The 20920-nt window shown below is 39.5% G+C and overlaps 1 protein-coding gene across 3 annotated transcripts in view; it reads right to left on the reverse strand.

The window, feature by feature from the left end:
• pcdh17 (protocadherin 17) overlaps positions 1-20920 on the reverse strand; it is a 63570-nt gene that overhangs the window by 14584 nt on the left and 28066 nt on the right. For 2 of the 3 annotated variants that reach the window (XM_008404404.2, XM_008404403.2), the window contains exon 5: positions 20717-20889. In XM_008404404.2, coding sequence (XP_008402626.1) covers positions 20717-20889 — 173 coding nt within the window. The remainder of the gene's footprint in view (positions 1-20716; positions 20890-20920) is intronic. The other variant, XM_008404406.2, reaches the window with a different exon arrangement.

The raw sequence follows: 20920 nt of genomic DNA on the forward strand, positions 1-20920 counted from the left end.
GAGACACGCGGGGTTGCACAAAGGGTGGCAAGGAAACAAGAAGAGGACTTATTAGAAGATGAGGCGAGAAGCGTGGTGAATTGGTGGCTAATCCTCCGTTTCCTCTAAGCCTGTGTAATTAGGACATGGGGGATTGCACCATAACAGGGGATGCTTCTGGACCGCCTTGTTTTTTTTTCCTCTCTGCTTTCTCCTTTGTTTACTTTCCCCCCTTTACTCTGGGTTTGTGGCACTTTGTCATCTAAATATAGTATGCTTGTGTGCTCCTTGTCTTTCCTGTTTGTGTGTGTGTGTGTATCTCAGCTTGTTCGCTCATGAGCAACACAAACAGACACAGCGGGCTCGCACCATGTTTTACTTTTGCTCACTTCTCACTTGTTTTTTTTTTTTTGTGTGCTGCTTTCTTTGCTCCATGGCAGCATTACGATCATGGCTGGTCATATTTGCGTGCCTGTTTCTATCAAGCAACTGTTTGGTGAGCCACAAATGTTCACCAAGCAGACGACAGAATTGTATTTGAAGGCTGCAGAAGAGCCTCAGCTGAAAAGAGGTTCACGATATGTTTGAGGCATTAGATCAGAGACCAGGGAGGATGATCAGCAGCCGTCTGCCAGTTAATAGCCTTTATCTACTTCCTCGCCCCTGTAGATGGCAAAGAAAGTTGCCTAGGCCCATTTAGAGAGATAGCGAGCACAAGACTTGAAGTGAGAAAAAGAGACAGAAAAGAAAATGGAAGGAGGAGAGGAATTTAAAAAAATTAAGGCAAGCGAATCTGAGTCACCAGCTCATTACAAAAATCCTGTTTCTATCCAAGGAGAAAACAGGTTTAAAGAGCTTATTAAAGAAAGAATGAGAGGGAATCTATTGTTGCTAATTCAGAGAGGGACGTCTTTAGAAGCGGTTCACTTCACCAAATTTTCACATTTTAACCATGGTGCTTTAATGATGCCATTTGCAGCCATTTCCGGAGCTGAGGGAGCATCTCGAACTGAATTTAGAGCCCTGTCGCGATAACTGGCCCGAAGCAACAGGGTGACTGGTGAGCGAGATGAAGCATGGGCGCTTCATAGATACAGTCCATACAATAATATAATCCGCCATAAATTTAATACTGTCACGTTTACTGAATTAGATTACTTCTTTATTGTCTCCCTCTCTCTGCTTGTTGCTCAGTTTTGAACAAATGGATTTGAGCGACTCAGGGTGTTGCGGCTTTGTGCAGGAACCATTCCCACGTGTGCCGCTTTAGCAGGATTAGGGAAAGTGCTTCTGATTCTCAATCTCAACACAACCCTTTGCACATAGCAAACGAAGATTGAACGGTTTTCACCAATGTTGTTCGTTTTGACCTTATTCATGCTTCACACATACACACACGCGATTCAGTCATGTTTCTGTGTCTGACCACAGATCAGAAGATCCGAGGTAATTGTGGGATTTAATTTTAGGCCAATGTATCTTCCAGAGAGGAAATGGTACTGAGCTACTGACCTTTTGACTGCATGATAACTCCTCGTGCCTAATTGTCACTGCATTGCACAGTTTGTTTCAAATTATCTTCAATATTTTAGCATATTTTAGCATTTTTTTCTGGCAGAAAAATCTGCATTAGAAATGATAATAAAATGAATATTTGACAGCTTACAGACACAACCTGTACCTTCGGCTTAGTGACTAAAACATCTCAAACTAAAATATAGATAAGGTGGCTGATGATGCATGTTGGTAAGCTTGCCAATCAAGCCTAATGTAATCCGAAAGGTGGAAAAAGCAGCATAAGAAGAAATTAGTCATTGATGGTGCTCTTTTACAGACTAGAAAACACATTAGTTTCCTTTTTGCATCAGCAGTACAAATCTTTCTTGACTGCTATTTGACAACATTTTTGGGAAAAAAACATTCATAGATTTTATTTATATATATATAAAAAATATATATTGAATATAATACCTGTTTAAATATTCAGTGGAAAAAACCCGACAACTTTATAGGAATCACAGCTGTCAAATTCTCATAATAGTTTAACTGCTTTTCAGGTTTCCACCTGTAGTTTGACAATTTATCTTTGGTGATCTGTCCTCGCCATCCTACTAACCTTTATCTCCCTTCACAGATTCTCTATCAGTCAAGTCAGGACAGTTTGGCCTCCCCAAAGGCTTAATTTTACTTTTACTCTTAAGAAAGATGTTGGTAAAGTTAAAAGAGAGTTAGTGAGTACAAGGCTTAACGTGAGAAACTCACCACATGAAGCAATCTTCTTCAGAGTCCTACTCATGACGTAATGGTATGGATAATTTTGGCCAATAATGCAGCCACAGAAAAATCAAGAGTTTAAGCAAATGATACAAATCAGATATTTCGAAAGTGTCTGATCTGAAAGACAAAGCATGCACAAATGCTTTTGAAAGTTACTTTATCTCATATTTTATTTATGGATTCTACACTTTCTATGAAATTCCAACTATTTGTTGATCATGTCATGAGTGCATTGCATGATGAGGTTTAAATAAAGTACTTAGAAGATGCCCAACTCCAGTCCTAAAGAGCCACCTGAATCAAAAAAATTACATCATGAGTGGAAATCTGATGAACATTACTTTATGAGGTGATAATGGAACATCATAGTTGGTCTGCCAACCACCACAAAACACAACAAGAAGAAGAAGAATCTTCATTTGATTCATGTGTGTTGCTCAACTGAGACGTCTAAAAACTGCTGAATGGAAGTCCTCAAGGACTAGAGTTTGACACCTTGCCAGAGATGAGACTGACGCAGGTGCATATGAATGGCATATATAGTCCATCACCTATTCTTACTGCCTGTTAAACAGGGTAATGGAGAGGTCACAGCATGGAGCTCAGTGTGAAGTCAAAACATTTCTATAGTTGCATGCCATGCATCACAATACATGGCATTCAATTCTCTAAATTCATCCTCCAGAACATGGACTTGTGAGACTAATAAGTGCAATAAGAAAAATGTACACTTAAGCATGAAGGCATTTGATCAATTTTGCCAATGAACAGCAGTGTAACTCCCCTAAGGATATTGGCGGGTGTTGAACAGAGGCTAAGTGGAAAGGTGGAGTGAGGTGGGCTGAGTCGATGGTGTTGGCTTTCTCAGCCCCAGGGCCTAACACATTTAAAGAGCTAACTGACACACTTTGGATGTATTAGCCACGGTGAGCTCTGCCAACCTTTCCACTACTTCTGCTGCACCGCCTTTTCCTCCTATCGCCGTCTGTCTGCCACTGCAATCTCCCCTTCCGTGCAAAGCCAAAGCACATGCCTAGTGTTTCAGCACCATTGCTTTAGCATTGACGTTCCTCTGTGTCCCAGCCAAATTAGTGTTTGCCGTCTAGACAATGGCCGCCTATGCCTCTGTTATGGATAAACATACGCAAACAGTAATGCTATCACTCATCTGTTTATATGCATGATTAGATTAAAAGAAACTGACGGAAATGCAATAACAGTTTATTAGTGCACCCGTTAAGGGGGGGGGGGGTGTATAATCATTTCAAACAGAAATGCATTTTCCATCTCACTATCTCATTTATATTTTCTTTGCCTCTCCATCTTCTTTACTCTTGAGATTGGTGAGTTATGAACAAAGCGCTTTAAAAATCACAGGGTTCAAGTCCAGGCTCTGGCAATAAAACATAAATAAATAAATATAAATATCGAGCTATAGGCACATTTCAAACTCAGCTTGAGAGGCAAAAAACCCCAAAAGACTGGAGCGCCCAGGCTCCCTGTGACAAATCTATGCATTGAATTTGAAGGTGAGAGAAACAACTCGCCTCAATCCACACTGCCCCATTCTATTCAGCGGTTTAAGATTAGGGTCAAAGATTAGAAGGCTTACACAAGATAAGAATGGGATTAAAAGAGCTCAGAGATGTAAAATTACAGATCAGAGAACTGGCGAGAACACACCTGAATCGTAAACAAACTCCTAACACGGCTGCCACCTGTCCTGCTGGACAGCACCGGCATCATGGGGGGAAAGCAAAACAATGCACTGCCGATGAGAGAGCAAAAAAAAAAAAAAAAAAACAGGGAAGAGAAGTTGCATCCAATATTCCAGCGAGGGATTCAGCACACATCAAAGGCTGCTTCTGCAGTATGTCTGTTAGATTTGGGATTAATGGACTCCAGAGGGGCCTGGACACACACACACACAAGCGCCTACACACACATACGCACACTCGTACACGCAAACAAAATCCCCCACAACTCTGCCTAAGATTCACAACTCGGTTAGCAAAGCACTGCAGTGCAGAAAGAGTATCTTTTCTAGTAACTCTCCACAGTAGGCTCTCTACTGCAGTATGATACATTGTACTTACACCTTAGCAAAAGGTTTTCAGGGTAATTTATTTTTTTTTTACATTCCATTAAATTTTGGGTAACAAGCATTTGAAATGTCCGGGTAATTTAAGATGTCCACGGATTTGGTGCAGGCTTTTCCAGGCCTGTTTATTTGATTCCTTGGACAAGGTTTTGATTTCTCTTGTCGAATTGCAAAGCACATGCAATCATGCCTGCATGCAAACGTGCACATACGACCGTAAGTTGCCTCCAAGCTCCAATGACTTCATGCAAATTATAAATATGCAAATAGTGGCGGTAAAGCCTCAGCTGTCCCGTGATGCATTTTGAAGAAAACACAACAAAACGGGGGAGGGAGGAGGCACACTGTGAATCTATTTCCTTTAATCTTTACAGACAGAGGGATAGCCTAATCCCAACTCCGACTGCCTTTCCACCCCGGTGCCCTGCTTCGCTACCATTCTCCCGCCTCCTTCTTCCCTCCCCTGTCCTCGGGGCTGAAACCACAGGTGCACACAAATGCAAACCACTGGGTGGAAAATTCTCGTTGACAGCATTCTGGTGTGCTTGCGATTGGTCAGTGAGCAATGAGGGAGTTCCCTGAACCACTTGTCGTGCTGACAGAACAGCTGGACACCAACACCAGACACAGATCAGGGTGGGAAGAGATCATGCGGAACAACAGGAAACTTAAGACCAAAATGAGATTGAGCAAAGCTTAAGCTCACTGTCATTTCACAGACTGAGTCAACAGGGCGAAAGAAAAACAAAAGAACACAAGCAAAACTAAATCTGTTTTTTTTTTTTAATATTCCTCAAACAAATAGTTTGAAGTAAACACGGTGTACAAGCTGTACATACTGAAATGAGGAGAGGCGGACCAATCAACCTGCCAAAGACAGGAATGGACCTTTGACCATTTCCCCATTGTCTCCGATTGGTGATTGATTGGTCAAATGCTAAAAAATCTGATATTTTTCTCTAATTCATTAAATCAATCACAACTAAGAACTTCCACCACGTTCAGTCAATAAGCAAATCTACCAACACCGATATTTTAATGAGCTTAAAAAGCAACGATGCATTCATTTGAGTGATCCTGAAATTCCACCATTTTCTGTTACTAATTTTTTGTTAAATAAAAAGAATAAAAATTCTGTCACAACTGGAATTAGCAGGTCTGATATCAAGGACAATTGTAAATCAATATCTACACAGAAAACCCTGTATATTTCTAGAACGGAGATTCTTCTCATATGTTCCCAAGCAAACACTCAAACATAACTGCTCTCTAATATTTATCATACTCTTAAATCCATAAACCCCTGACATGTATGACCTGCTGCTCTCTTTGGTGCTCCAGTGTATCATCTCATCATGCCAAGATGTAAAGAGCTCTCTAACACCTTCAAAAAAAGTTCCAGATGTCTGTATTTTATGAAGGAATTTAAAAAGACCTTCAAATTATTGAAAAAAAAGAGATCATCCTCAAGTAAAGGAGATCATCTACAAGTGGCACGCATTTGAAATGGTTGCCAATTTATGGAATGGCGGCCTCAGCAAAAATGGCTAAAGAGAAGAGACTATTTAATGCAAAAAGGAGTCTGGAAGTCTCCAAGCAGATTCTGCAGGTAAATACTGCAGCTAGTGGTGTTAAGGCGAATGCATAGATGGTTCAAAAAGGAATATTAAAACTAAGTGGTGAACATTTATGCTTGAAACACATAAATGAATAAATAAATGAATGAATGACCTCTTGAAATAACCTGCCAAGAAGAAAAGCAAAGATAAAGGCTGTGTGGCCACAGCGACAGACACGAGGCAGAGGTCACAGATGGCTTTTCGGGAGCGGAACCTCACGCCAAGCGTAAAGCGTGGAAGAAGTGTTCTGGTTTGAGGTTGTTTCACTGCCCCCGGGACAGGGCAGCTTGAAGCCACTGATCCAACCATGAATTCTGCATCATATCAAAGAGTTTCTGGAAGATAATGTGAGGCAATCTGGCCAACAGTCAAAATTGGAACTGGAAGTGGACCTTTCAACAGGATAATGATGCTCCGCACACTAGCAAATCCACCAAGGAATGACTCAAAAAAGACCAAACGGGAAGAGTTATGGAAAGTCGAGCTACAGGCCAGACTTGAGTCATGTTGAAATGTTGCAGTAGTGAGAGCAAAGCAAACCTTTATAAATCTTGTAACTAAAGGAATTTTACATGAAGGGGGTACGGGAGAGGTCATTTTTTTGTTCCAAACTAGAGAATAATCATGCAAAATTCTTTTTTGTAACTTTTTTGATATTTTACACATGGACATATTATGTTTTTTTTTTCCTTTACAAGTACATTGTTGTGTAAGATTTTCCATGTACCCCACAATATTTCAGGGATTGTAACTTCATCATAGCCACCAAAAATATAGTAAAAACATTTCCAGTTATAACAGTATTTATTAAAATTAAAGTCTCACAACATATTTGAATTCACACTAAGCTAGAATATGCTATATTTCATCACTGTAAAGCCAGAAAAAGAAGACAGCAGCAATCATCTGTCATGAATGCAAAATGTTATCAATTCTGATGTGGTTGCCTGGATACACCTTCAGCAAAAGTGTGTTTTCCATCTCCCTACATGTACTAATTCGCTGCCTCACTCTGCTATTGTCTGCCATTTCTCTTTTGAGCACCAACACGCTGACAAGTACCTCATGAGGATCAAAAAAAAGAAAGAAAAAAACATTACCGTGAGCACGCTCAGACCCGCTCTCATCCACATGATCACCCTGAGAAGCATTATCACAATCTAAGGGACTAGATTATCCCCAGGCTCAAAACTTCATCCTCTTTGATCCGCACTTGGGAGGGGATAAGAGGCAGCATGGAAGGGGGACCATTACCCAGACTTCGCACTTGCTAATCACGGCAGATTTTGATCACCTTCAGGGACAGATGGACAATAGATTCATAAACACCACAGCAGAAGAGACATGAAGCGGTCAAGCCGTCTTGTACAAATGTTGCCAAAATCCTGGCATAGTGTCAGAGGTGTTTATTCCCTGAAATGCATTTCAGTCATCTCAATGACTTTTGCGTTCAACTGAAATGCTCCAAGAATATACTTTTAAAAACGTTTAATAAATTAGGTCTGATTAAAAATTCACATTCTAATTAAGAAGCAATAAAATATCAGTACATCTTGAGCGGGTCATTAGGAGTAAGTTGATGAAATCGGTGGTGTTAAAACAAAAAAAAAAAATCTGAATACATGCACCACATCCATGAATTTACTTTAATGTTGTTGGTGTAAAAGGAGAAAATACCCATCACTCCCAGTTGTTTACACTATAAACCCTCCAAATCTCCGTAATAGATCTTTGTTGTGTTTTGAGGTGAGATGGTGAGGTCAGCTGTTTATTGGCTGCTAGTAATTACAGATGCATCCTAAGCTTGCTGACATCATCCGTGGGGCTTTGCAGGCTCTATCAACTAATTCAAAGCAGGAACAACTACAATGCACTGAAAATTACACTGACTCTCATAAACGTAAAACTTAAGAAGCGATAGGAAGTCGTGGTGGGCCTAATCTGGTGTTCATAGCTTCACAGGGCAACTACAGGAATTACATTTTGGTTTTAAAACGTGTTAAGTGATTTTTAAATATTTAGATTGAATCGCAAAGCTCTTTTTCCACAAACTTAAGTTACCAATTACTCTGAACTTGTCTCAAATTTTTTCTACATCATATGCATCGTTCTTCAGTTCTTCTGTCCTTCACCAGAGGCAATGAAAGTGGATTTTTTTTTGGTTTTTTTCCCCTGTGTGGGGTTGATTCCCGCATAAGGGAGGCAATACAGGGACAATAGCAGCCACCCAATTAAAGCTGTGTTGGCCTTGCAATTCCTCAAGGTATTGCCATGTGACAGTTTAATTAACCAAGCCCGTTATCTTAATTTAGCAGGATCAAAAAGTAACAAACTGAGGTTATCGGGGAAAAACACTCCAAGTTGCCATACTCGTATACTCACATGTACATGCTCTCAGTCTTTGTCAGTGTAGCAAAGCTTCAATGAAATAGATATATTTAATGAAATTTATTATGTTGCCACTGACTGCTTTATGTGTCAGTGCCATAAAATACCATACTTTAGCACAAGTTTATTCTGTTGTGTAATTCTGACATCAAGGCAGGTTTTTTGACAATCCATACAGGTATATCCCTGATTGAGACAACATCAAAGTAGGTCTTACCAGGGAATGTGTTGTCTTTTTCATATGGGTTGGAACTGGTGTCTTTGTAAAGGCTGGGTGCCAGATGCCATTAAATCTATCTCTAATTAAGCTAGCCTGGTGTCATACTCATCCGTACTGACCTTTTTATTCACATATCATATTTTAAAACCTAATTAGGGGTCGGGTGCTTTTTATGTATATAAGTCTCAATCATTCAGATTTACAAAATACCTAAATATTTTCTTCTGTGATCATCCCGTCCACTGTCATTTCATTAAGTTCACCCTCCCTCCTCCCCTTTGTTTTAGCATCTCTTCTTTTTCAAAAACTCCATTATCTACTGCACTGCAGGCAGTGGATGAAAGGACATTACTAGTTATGGTTGAACTGAGAAGAAGTCCTGATGCCTTGGACAGGCCCGGGCCATTTGTCTCTCTGGTTCCTGATGCAGTGTAACACGGGGAAACAATGCCCCGGGGCATCACAAATATTCACTCGCATCAGGCGTGGAAACAGTGCAGACGGAGGGGCCTTCCAATTGCATCTTAGTGATTGAAGTTGTGCTGAATTCATTGTCTCGGGAAATTTTCATCCGGCAGTTCATTTTCACATAATCAAAGCTGAACAATTTCTCCACTTTGTAGCTGACTGCACAGAATTGATCAAGCAATCTGTCATTTTTACTATTGTAATTAATAACGTTGAGGAATTCAATATAGGGGGAACCCGGCACATAATATCGTGAGCAGAACTACAGCAATCAGCATGTGGCTGCTCCAGCAAATCCATACAAAACCGTCTAATTATAGCAGGATATTAACAGATGGGACCTCTAAACTGGGTCTAGATATGCGTTTTGAAGCAAAGACGTTTCTGTGTGGTAATCTGCAAACTGAAATGACCTTGAGAGGAAAATAAATAATCTATTCTTCTTCAAGTTGATTTCAGAGCAAGTGTAATTTTGTTCAGTGTAATTCTGTAGGTGCTTCAACTGATTTTCTTTTAGAGGTAAAGTTTCACAGATCAGCATAGTAAATAAACACACACACATAAAAGTTATCGGAGCCAACTTTTCCAGCAAAAAAAGCTCCTGCAAGTCTTGCACACAGAGCATCTGAAAGTTTCCTCAGATGTTTGGCAATTAGCAAAAGATATTTGTGCTACTGAAGTTATGAGGTAGTTTTATTGTAGATCATGTTTCCTTTTCACTACTACCTGAAAGGCCAGACTATATTTTTCATCATTTCAAAACCGTTTCTTTTTTAACATAATGGTGTTATTACAAAGAGGAGTGTTATTGCCATGTAATTTGTGGGTCTAGTCTTTGAAAAATATCTTTGTTGGTGCAGAGTATCAAAAATATATCTGTGTTAAAGCAAGGATGCAGACTTCAGCCATCATAGGGAACAATATATGAACAAGTCATGGACTGAAATATTGGGCACTAGTTAAAAAGTCTTTAAAACTGAGTATTTAAAAGGTTGCTGTCATGTATTTTACAGTTCCATTTCATACAACAATAAAGTATGTTACTTACAGTTGTTGTGAAAATGATATCAAAACATCAACACTAACTTTAAAGAAATGTGACCATATCTCACTTTTTCAAAATTGGCCTTTGTCACTTTAAGATGATCCAAGGCGGAGCTTTCGGGAAATAGGTGCCGCTTTGTCTGAGCAACGCTTAGGCACCATGAATGGTTGCCACGGGAGACTCAAGGATTTCTCAAACATGCATGAAAGAATCAAAGCAACACTCTGGGGATGTCTTTGATGAGAGAATGACATGATATAAAGCTGGGAAAAAAGTTGATTTTACATAATTGCACAATTAATGAAAATTCCCTCTTTTCAAGACGTCTCCATGTGTTATTAAATTTCTTGTTTTGTTCTTGAGAGTCCAAAACAATTCTCTTCCTAAGATTGCATTCATCAGAATATCTGACTGACCTGAATTTTTGTCACTTATTTCTTTTCCTACTAACAAGCTTTAAGATCTTAGTGGCTGAGTTCTGTTTCAAACGTGAACCTAGAGGACACAGAAAGTTCTTCAACCTGCCCATGACCTTATTATTAGCAACCAGGCTCTGAAGTCGTTCTACTCAGAGTATAACAGCACACACTACTGTGATACTGCTGTAATTAGTCTGGTTCTCTAAACTTCTCTGAAACTCTAAACCCAAAGTACGAGTCCAAGTTCTCACCATTTTACTGCACACAAGAACATGTTAAAACACATTACCTACAGATTGTAGAAATGGCAAAATCTTCATTTCAATCCCATAACATAAAAAAAATTTATTAAAATAATTTGGACCGAGATAGATATTGTGAAATTTAAATCCCTCATGTAGTTTTATGAGTCTGAGATTAAAGTATAAACATAACTCTTTTGTCTCATATTTTATTATCTGTTTTAAAAAGACTCCATAGTGAGTTGGCTTCATTACCTAATTTATCACTGTCCTATGATTGTATCATTAACTGTCCTTATTATGCATTTGCTTTTCTTTTTTTTTTTTTTTTTGCAAAGGACAATAGCTTGTTCCTCTCTGTGGGGCAGAGCTTGTAGTTCTACTTTAGCCTCTAATATTTCATAGGTTAAGTAAAACAGCAGAAAATATAATAATTCCACTTTAATATTCAGTATATGCTCAAAGCACTTAACATTACCTGAAGGCACTGCTATAGGTCAAAGAATCTGACAGGTCACCGAGCGGCTGTAGCACCAGTGTAAGGTTGTTCTCTAAATATACTCAGAGCTCTTTAACGAAGTGCTAGAGAGTTGTCATGTCCTAATTTCCTAATTAATTTCTAGCTTTTTTTGTATAATGTAAGGCAATGTGGAGAAAATGAAAAGAAGAGTTTCTCTGGTTATAAGAGAGAGTCAGTTTTAACAAAACAAAACTAGATATTTTTAACTTGGCTGAAAAACTGGGTACTAAACGAAATGGTAATGATCATGTATATGGCTGGACAGCGATAGGGAGCAAGTAAAAGAGGCTTTCAAAGCATATGTAAAACAGCACGGGTAATGTCTAGAATTACTTCTCGCACTCATGCACATACGCACACACACGCGCAAACACGCACGCGTACACACAAATACAAATGCAGAAATGCCCGGCTGTCCGTGGACAGAGGACAGATGGCTTCGGAGTGGCTCTGATCCAGGGAGTGACGATGTTCTGTATCATTATAATCTGCTCCGTAGTATCCTCCCTACTGCTGTGCAGGACAACATGTTTCACCCACTGAGAGCAGACACTGGAACAATTCTACTGCTGTTCTCCAACACATACACTCAGACGCTTGCAAAAACAAACTTACATTTGGCGTTTCCAACATTCGATACCTATGCATCGCTCGTTTACTACTTCCAATTAATATCCGTGAACTTAACGTATTGCATATTGTTTCGTTTATCTTGTTAGTTGTATTTTTGATAAATTATGGAGTAAAATTTGCTTAAAATGCTTAAATCTACATATATATTATAAATATAAATTAAACATACAGTTTAATTTATTAATTTTTTTATATTTTCTCATAATGTTGTCTTACATATTTTTTTTTTCATTTATTTCCCTCCCCATCCTGTTTTTACCAATGGAGTGTGGTGGGGCAGATGCTAGAGCTCAAAGAGTAGTGGAGACATTACAATGAAGGAAAAGAAAAAAAAGAGTTAAATGTAGGTATAGTCAATATAGCTATCACAATATTCTTCTTTTTGTTTCCAGTGTGGTTCTCAGAGGTTTGTCTGAGTACCAAGCCCAGTGTAAAGTGTATCTAAAAACAAGCCATTACAATTTTCAATAATAGTATTGCAGTCACACTTTTCCTGATATCATTTAGCATTTCTTAAAATGCAAAACAATGTGTGCTCTAACCCTCAGGCTTTCTCAAACCCAACTTGCTTGCAGTAGCTATTGCTTTGATTCAGTTACACACATAAAAGCAAGTTCAACCTTGCAAGGCACAGTTTTTGACTGTTCAATGGGCTTCTTCGCTGTTCATAGAGCTACTCCGAAAAACTGTAACACAACATCTACACATTCTGAGTTGCGATAGTTGCTGTCTTTTAAGCACTTCTATTTAAAAGCTATGATAACACTTTAATTGACTGAGTTGAATTCACAAAATTAACAAAGCTTTGCATCCAGAAATTAATTCCTGGAGAAAAAAAGAAAAGACATGGAGGCTGCATTGCCATGGGGCTCAGCTACATAGTATTAATTAATTTCATTTATAGCACAGACACCCCATCTAGGAGGCTGTTGATCATGTGATTACAAACGGAACAACTGGGAACAGAAACATGTCTATCATGATGATGGAGCTGATAAACACTGGATTTTCTCTCTTACAACTCCATAGGGAGATTTTATATCTGCGTAGAAACAAGTTTGGAAGAGTTGTTTTCCTTTTCCAGTCAACTCAGCAGAGTTGAATCATATTCTCTGCATGATAATGTGGGTTACTAGCGTGTTTACAGCAAACAAGTCAGCCAGCATGTATAAACTGTAAACATAAAATATGCAAACTAATCAAACCACCATGCCTCACTTTCCGAGCTCTATTGCGCACAGACAAGGCATTAAAACAAACACATGCAAATTTGTGCACGGGGCAGGGCCTCAGATAAGAACAATGATGGTGAATCTGTAGCTCGAGAAAAGCACCGGGATCCATATTTATTCATGGTCCTGCAAGTCGTAAGAGTTATGACTGACAAGAAAAGCAAGTAAATAAATGATTACACAATAACACTGGAGCTTTACTGGTCCTGATGCTGGATGAAGGCTTTAACAATATGGGTGAAGAGTGATAACCCTTAAATCGCCAGGACTCCGGACTAATTCTCGTCCTTAGCAGACATATATTTTTCAGTAACCTTTGAATAACATTTTTATTGCGTTCTACTGGATGTGCGTTTTCTTTTTTCCGTGTAGTGTGAGACTCTTGGAATAATACTTTGCAGTTTCTGAGGACTGTCTGATTTTGGTAAGCAGTTGTAGCTTCAGGTGTAGGTGAAAACCATTCTCAGAGGGATAGAAGGCAGACTTTTAAAGGTGAAAAGTCCAGCCATGCTGTGTAGAGAGGTTATGAGGGCACTTAGGAAGAAATAAGAGGTGTTCTCGCTCACTGCTTCCATAAACATGGTGTAATTATTTGCTACTGCTACCAGAGTAAAGGGATAATGTCACAGATTTACAGCCTAAGTGGTAAGAGTCAGATATTCATCAATCCTCTCCAGCACTAGAGACTTGGAGATAGGCTACACTGGCTGAATGAGGATTGCGAGTGATCCGCCATGCAGTCGGGCTGAGATTTAGAGGTGGATATCACACCCAACAGCCGGCCCGGCCTGAAATAGCTTCCCACGAAGCACAAGAGGAAGGACACAAGAATGGACATTACCCTTTATAAACCACAATCATAAGAATAGGATTTAATAAAACTTTGTGTGGTAAAGAAAATAGACTAATCCCTTTAAATCTTCCGTAATGAGAGGGAAGAAATCCTCAGACTGTGATAGTTCCCCTCCCTTCACCCCATAAGATTTTAGGCTTTCCGCAGGATTCCAATAGCTTAGCCGCAAATCGTCTCACTGCTGTGCGATACCACCACATCCTCTAAGAATAGGGGTGATCTGGCACATGTGTATGGCACAAAAACACTCACAAATCTTATTTGACTTTGAGTGATGCATCCTAGAGAACTCCAGACTGTTGATGGCTTTTATATTCCCCACCAGGAAAAGTAAGTTGGTGAGGGTGCAATGAATCAAGCTATCGGCCCGGCCAGGGACAGACCGCAGAAAGCTGAGGAAAAGAGGGACAGGGAGAGATGAAAGTCTCAGAGACAAATCGTCCCTGCCCAATGGCTCGCGCAAACAGTTAGAAGAAGCACAAGCTGCTGGTTGCTGTTTTTGGATGATGCTTGTTTCTTTAATCTACTCCCCAAGGCCACGCTGCAGACCTTTACAACCATCTTTTAGTGGCTTTGTGGTAAATCACAATGGATACTTCATTAGATGAAGCTAAAAACAATTCAAATTTTTACATTAATGATTTCTGAAGAAAAGTGCAAACAGGAAAACAGGAGCGCTCCGAGTTGTGCTTGTGCTGGTATGAGGAGGATCACTGGAATGACGCACTTTCATATCTGGTTGGAACAACGGGTGTAAACACACCCCGATGGCCTAAATTAATCATGTTTAAACAGACGGACGCGATGGCATCACATGAAACCATGACTCCTCCATATGCTACCTGTTTGGAGCAATATTTGTAAGCTGACTAATTACAGCGCTCTCAGATGAAGCCTATCTCTTAACAGCTGTTTGTCCATTAACCTGTGGAACAGTTATTTTAGCATGGGAACCAGCACACATCAACACTGCTCTAATTGCAAAAGAGAAAATAAACAATGTTTTTGCTTTTGGCATTGAAAAGCCGGCTGGTCATTGAACATGAAGGTTAATTTTGTTGACTGTTGCCTTTTCTAACTCAATTCATTGAGAAATTATTGCTGATGTTGCTATCGATGTTTAAGTGACAAACAACTCGGGAGCAAATTCACGAAGGATGTATTAGGTGTTAAACATGATCAAACCTTAAACTGGGTGACTGATTATAAACTGGGACACAAAGGCAGATCTGGATCTAAAATAACCAAACAGAGCAAATAGCCTCTCCCTCTCTATTTATCTCCAACTGGTTCAGGTAAATGAATGCATCATTCCACTTTTTTTTTTTTTTTACAATCTGCAGCATCACTTATTGATTCAGGCTATTCTTGCATAATATTTCTGAGCACAATTTGTCTTTAAAATGTTTGTCTTCCTTTTTCAGGTGAATTATCTGTTCCTCATTAGCTGAAATTTTAATAACAAAACGAGAAACTATCTTTTCAATCTCTTTGATCACTCCAGCTCCAGGTGTGTTTGTGCCTGGATAAAGTATTACCGTGACCCGTTGATATTTGCAGATTTCTTCCATTACCAGCACCCATCTTCAGGTATTTAGCGCAACCTGCTTCATAAATCCAGTAAGGAAACAAAAGTAGGCACTGGGTGCAAGACAGCTGCAGAAGTGAATCATGAATCTTCCCTCTCAGGTTTCTATCAACGGGTTTTCTTTAACAAAATGCAAAAAATAAATAAATAAAAAAGGAAGAAAATCTTGAATGTGATGGATCACAGTGTCACATATATTGAATAAAATCATGAAATATATGATGGATGTAATAACTGCAATAAGAAAGGAATTATTATGTGTCAGTGAGCCGTCACTTTAGGGACCCTCACAAAGGAGGCAACTGTTGCTTTTCAAGTTTTCATCAGATGAGTAAATGTCAAAAAGTCAGCCTCCCTGTCCGGATGATATGATGAGTCACATCCTGGTGGCGCCATGGTTCGATCACGCCACTTTGGATTCAAAGCTTACTGGAAGTGTTTCAGAAGATGTGCGTCTTCAAGCAGCCTGTCATTCAGCAGCCAGATTGCGTGTTGCTTTGTTCATTTGTTGTTTTCAGAATTCACTTGTGCAGCGTCTGAACTGTTTCTTTTTTCCTTTTCCTTTTCAGCTTGCCTCTCTCCTCCTCTCTCTCTCTCGACGAAACATTCGCTGTGAACCACGCTTTATCCCTAAAAGGGAACCCAGATGAAATAAATTGGAACGATAAGAACTTGCTTGTCCAAAACCATTATTGACACATCTCAAATGGAGCAGCTGACAATGTTTATGCAAATATAAACACAGATATTTCTCTAATGGGGCTAATAGATGTGTAAAATTTCCACTCGGTTTTCTTTGAGTTAGTTTGAAAATGAAAGCATTTTCTACCAGCACATTAAGAGGAATTCTAAACATAAATACATCAAAATAGTATGCATTATTGATTTCACCCACTACTGTAATGTGTACTGTCCTGAGGACTGTATTTGTGTCAAAATGGTACATGTCAATAATGAAGTCATAAAATGCTGTCTGGGACGCCTTTTTAATACAGATCCAAAAGCATTCATACAACAAATGCACTATCTGACCATGAAATATGAATGATATTCAACGGAATCCACTTTTCCAACAGTCAGATAAAGGTTTATTGAAGGCCATGGTGAGTAGGAAAGGGGTTGCCATGGCTACACGGTTGAAAAGGGCATCTGATTTGACTTCTGACCAGTCAATTAATCTTGCAACTGCATTTTTTTTAATCAAAGGTTCACCTATAATTCAAAATTAATTGCTTTGAACATAAAAAAGGAAAACTGAGATTGTGAGGAATCAGGAAAGGTACTGTAGTGCTAACGTCTTAAGATTAAGCTGCCTCAAGGGAAGATGGGATTAATATTTTAGATGAATTTAAGTCAGAATATTTCTTTTACTTTGTCTTTGCGAGGACTAAAAGAGAAAATGTTTAATTAAGCACACTAAATTATGTGGACTCAATTTTATTCATAGTTTTTCAGAAGAACACAGAGTTGAGCCCTTCTTTAGCTTGAAAACATCCTAATGCCAAAATAAGGTCTGGAAAATCCACTGCATGAAATCCTCTTTGATAGGCTGCTAACTTTTCTGCAGCCTATCAAAGAGTGCTTGTTGCTTTGGGCTACTACATTCAGCTGAAAATGCTGCTGATAAAATTAGAAACACTGATGTGTAAAGGGATAAATGGAAATTCACACATCACCCGCAGAAGTACATTGAAATAAAATATTGCCAGCTCAGTATTATGCTGTTTTCTTAAGATCCATCTTTGCAATTACATCTCAGATTCAAAAACAAAGCACAAGACAGCCTATAGGATCCATCTAAGATAAAATGTCTGATTTTATTTTTTGTATATCTTTAAGTTTGCGCATAAAGCAATGATGTATTCTATAAAACTTTAAAAATGCACTGCAAAAATGTGTGTTTAATCTGTTAACACAGAAGTAAAAAGAATTGTACATTTTTATATAACTCTAATTTACATGTTCATTCTCAGTATGATAAATTACTAAGCATTTACAAAAAAAAAGCAAGCAAACTGAAATGTAGGTTTTGCAAGCAAGAGCTGAATATAATGCCATCATCATTATCTTTTTATGAGTTACATTATATGTGTGTGTTTTCATAGACATCATTGTAAGGGAGCACTCGCGTGCGTGAGAACAACTGACCAATCATGGCATTTCCCTTACTTAATCAATTCATAAGCTGGTGGAAAATGTGCAGGTGGATATTTCTATTACCAAGCCACAAATAACTGAGAAACTCAATTTCATCACCTTCCACAGTGCTGTCATAGGAACACATCTCATGCTGTCTCCTCACAGTATCCACACTGTCCTTGTAGTATCACATTATCCTCCCACACCCCCGTCCCCTCCCTGTCCCACTCATCCCTCCCGTTTCTGAAACAAAGCAGGAGGCGGTTTGATTATCATAATCCAGTTGCAGATAATTAGGAAAGGTCAGGTGGTACACTCAAACACTGTCCGTTTCTCTCTGTGCTCCAACCCCCCGCCCTCATCCCCCGCTGTTCTTCTTGCTCCCTCTCCATTTGCTCGGACAGCCCTATCAGTGGGTAACATCTCCCAACACCACTGCCGACTGTCTGTTCGTGATAGCGACTGTGGCAGTCATCTCCACAGAGGCGAGCGATGTGCTGCCAACCTCTCCGGCGAGCCAGACAAGACCGTATTAATGTCTGCTGCAGGCGCGCTGGAGCATCAATTAATCGCTGTTTAAAACTGGCAAAAATGCATTTGATATACTTAAGCTTAATTAATACATTGCAACCAATTTTGCGAGACTAATTAATCAATTTGAGACTGAGCTGCAGTGCTAAGATATCTAGATTATATTGTCTAGAAGAAACCTATTCCATAAGGGAAGGAGATTGTTGAACTCAACCTACTGTTACTGGAGGGCAGCACAAATCCAGTTATTAAAGAACAAACCTCCTAAACAGGATGGCAAAATTAGGGTGAAAATAAAGAAAAACTTGGTTTCTTTAAGGATAAGAACTGAAATTGAGGTGGGGGATTAATTGGGACTTGAACTACATGCTCTATGCACTGCAAGTCCTGTTTATACTGAACCTGTGAAAGAGGCCACAGTGTTGTGACGGAAAAGCAAAGAGAGCAGAGTAATTGAGAGGGCTACGCTTAGAGGGAAACTGGTCTTAAGATGGGATAAAGGATGAAAGTTGGGGGAGGGTGAAGGTGGGAGAGGCAGCTGTAAAGACCCATGAACTATACACTAAGTGATTAGATGTATAGAAAAATCCTGTAAGAAAACAACCTCAGGAACCTCAGGGACACTGGCCGGTGTCAAGCTTTTTTTTTTTTTTTTTTAAACCTATTTTCATGTGAGGAAACAAACTGGAGAGTTGTTTCATGAACAATATGCTGTATCCACACCAGTGTAGGTTTATCTCAAGTGGGTTAAACAAAGCCCAGTGCATTAACTTTTTTTTTTCTTCTGACAGCCTCAGATTTAAGTGATCATACTACAAATTACTTATGCATGCATAGACAAGTCTAATTTTCTTTGTCTACAAGACATAGCTTGAATACAGGACATATGATGATATTTATTTTCCTTAAGATAAAAAAAAAACATAATTGAGCATTCAACAAGTGGTTTTGGAAGTTGATAAAGATGTGCCAGTGTAGTACCAGAGTAACTTCAGCATTGGCCCACAGCCCCTTTCCTCCCCCACAGCTTAGCTAAACCCCTATGTTATTGGCAAAACACAGCCGGCTGCTGTCGGTTAACTGTCTAATCTCACATCAATCGATTTCCCCAAACAAGGAGAGGGGGAGAAGTGGAACAGGACTCATGGAGGAGGAGGAGGGGGGGGAAACCCCTTAAACACAGATTACACCCTCAATAAGTTACCATCACCTCCGGACTTGTGGTCTGTGAGTGCATGTGTGCGTGTGTGGGGGCGGGGGGTGCGTGCGTGTATTTGTGCACAACTGCACGCGTAGACGTGTGAGCACATTTTGTTTTGTTCAAGAACTAAATTGTATTGCTCAAAGACCGCACACAGAGAAGAGTATAAACATGCTGCATCTACCAGAGCTCAAACAGCTTCCAAACACCTAAAAATTGCATACTTAGTCTTAAGTCACGTGCTTTTGTGTTTATAAATGTGATCCTTTGGTCCCTCATGGACAATTAAATGAGAACATTTTCAAAATGAGAAACATATGGAGCTTTTTAATTGGCCAATTTCTCTTGCCAACATGTGTGGCTTTTTTTAATTCTAAAATCAATGAAAAGGAAAAAAATGCTATCTTGTCAGACTCGCATATTGCAGCACAGAGTGTTGCTCAAATTTTCATTGTCCTTCCGTACGGAGTAAAGCAGCCCTTCTGTTCCCAGGATTAATAGCACCATTACAGAGAATCCATGTTCAGTACACAAGACCATTCTTCAGGATTCTGTCAGCAAGATACAAACTTTTTTAGTGTAGATGTTTTAGCAAATTTGTGTTTCCTGGAGTATTTCCATTATGTTAAGCGGGTAATTGTGCGCACCAAAGCAAATCTCCGGTTAAAGCTGCAAAGAGAAATTCACTGTATCTCCTTTCCCATTTCCTCTCTCTTTCTACTCTATGCATAATCTTAAATTTCTTGCCTCTCTGTGACCATGCATGCACTAATCTTGCGAGGTTGCGGGGGGTGACTGCAACAACTCATATCTGGGGAGTTATTGTTCTACACATGTCATATGTAATCTGCCCGACCCACAGTGCTTAGAATAATTATTCATATTTAATCACCAAACTACGAGGCTACATCGCCTGCCGCTCGCTAAGTCATTTTCCGTGTTCCATTATCAAAGTTTCAGAGATGGAAGCTCAGAGAAAGGGGACTAAATGCAGAAGCAGAAGTAGTTGAGCTTATAAAAACATAATGGGCTTGTCTGCTTTGATAAACTGAGGATGTGTGTAGCATGCACACATAGTCACACCCTCCAGTCCAGGCATACTGTATGCAGAGTGCAGTGAAAAAAGTGGGGCGTGGATAAAGGAGACCAATGCGATGTCATACAATGAGTGTTTAGGCAAGTACAAAAGAAATATGTCTTTAATTATACTTTTTCGGCTGTTTCTTCTCCCGTCTGCTTAGATTTGCCAGGGAGGGCTCACCTTGTTCCAAAGGTGGTGGTTTCACACCTGCAGCCTTCAGTTTGAGGGCTTCTTTTGCAGACATATCACAGCAGGAGCCTTTGTTGGTGTCCTGGTCGCTGTCGGCCTGGTCGCTGTCACCGTGGCCGCTGTCTCTGAGGCTGGCTCGCTCTGGATCTTTGAATGTTGAACTACTAAACAACAACAAAAAAACAAAAGATTTGG

The sequence above is a fragment of the Poecilia reticulata genome, linkage group LG3 (genome assembly GCF_000633615.1).
Source record: "Poecilia reticulata strain Guanapo linkage group LG3, Guppy_female_1.0+MT, whole genome shotgun sequence".
Taxonomy (NCBI): Eukaryota; Metazoa; Chordata; class Actinopteri; order Cyprinodontiformes; family Poeciliidae; genus Poecilia; species Poecilia reticulata.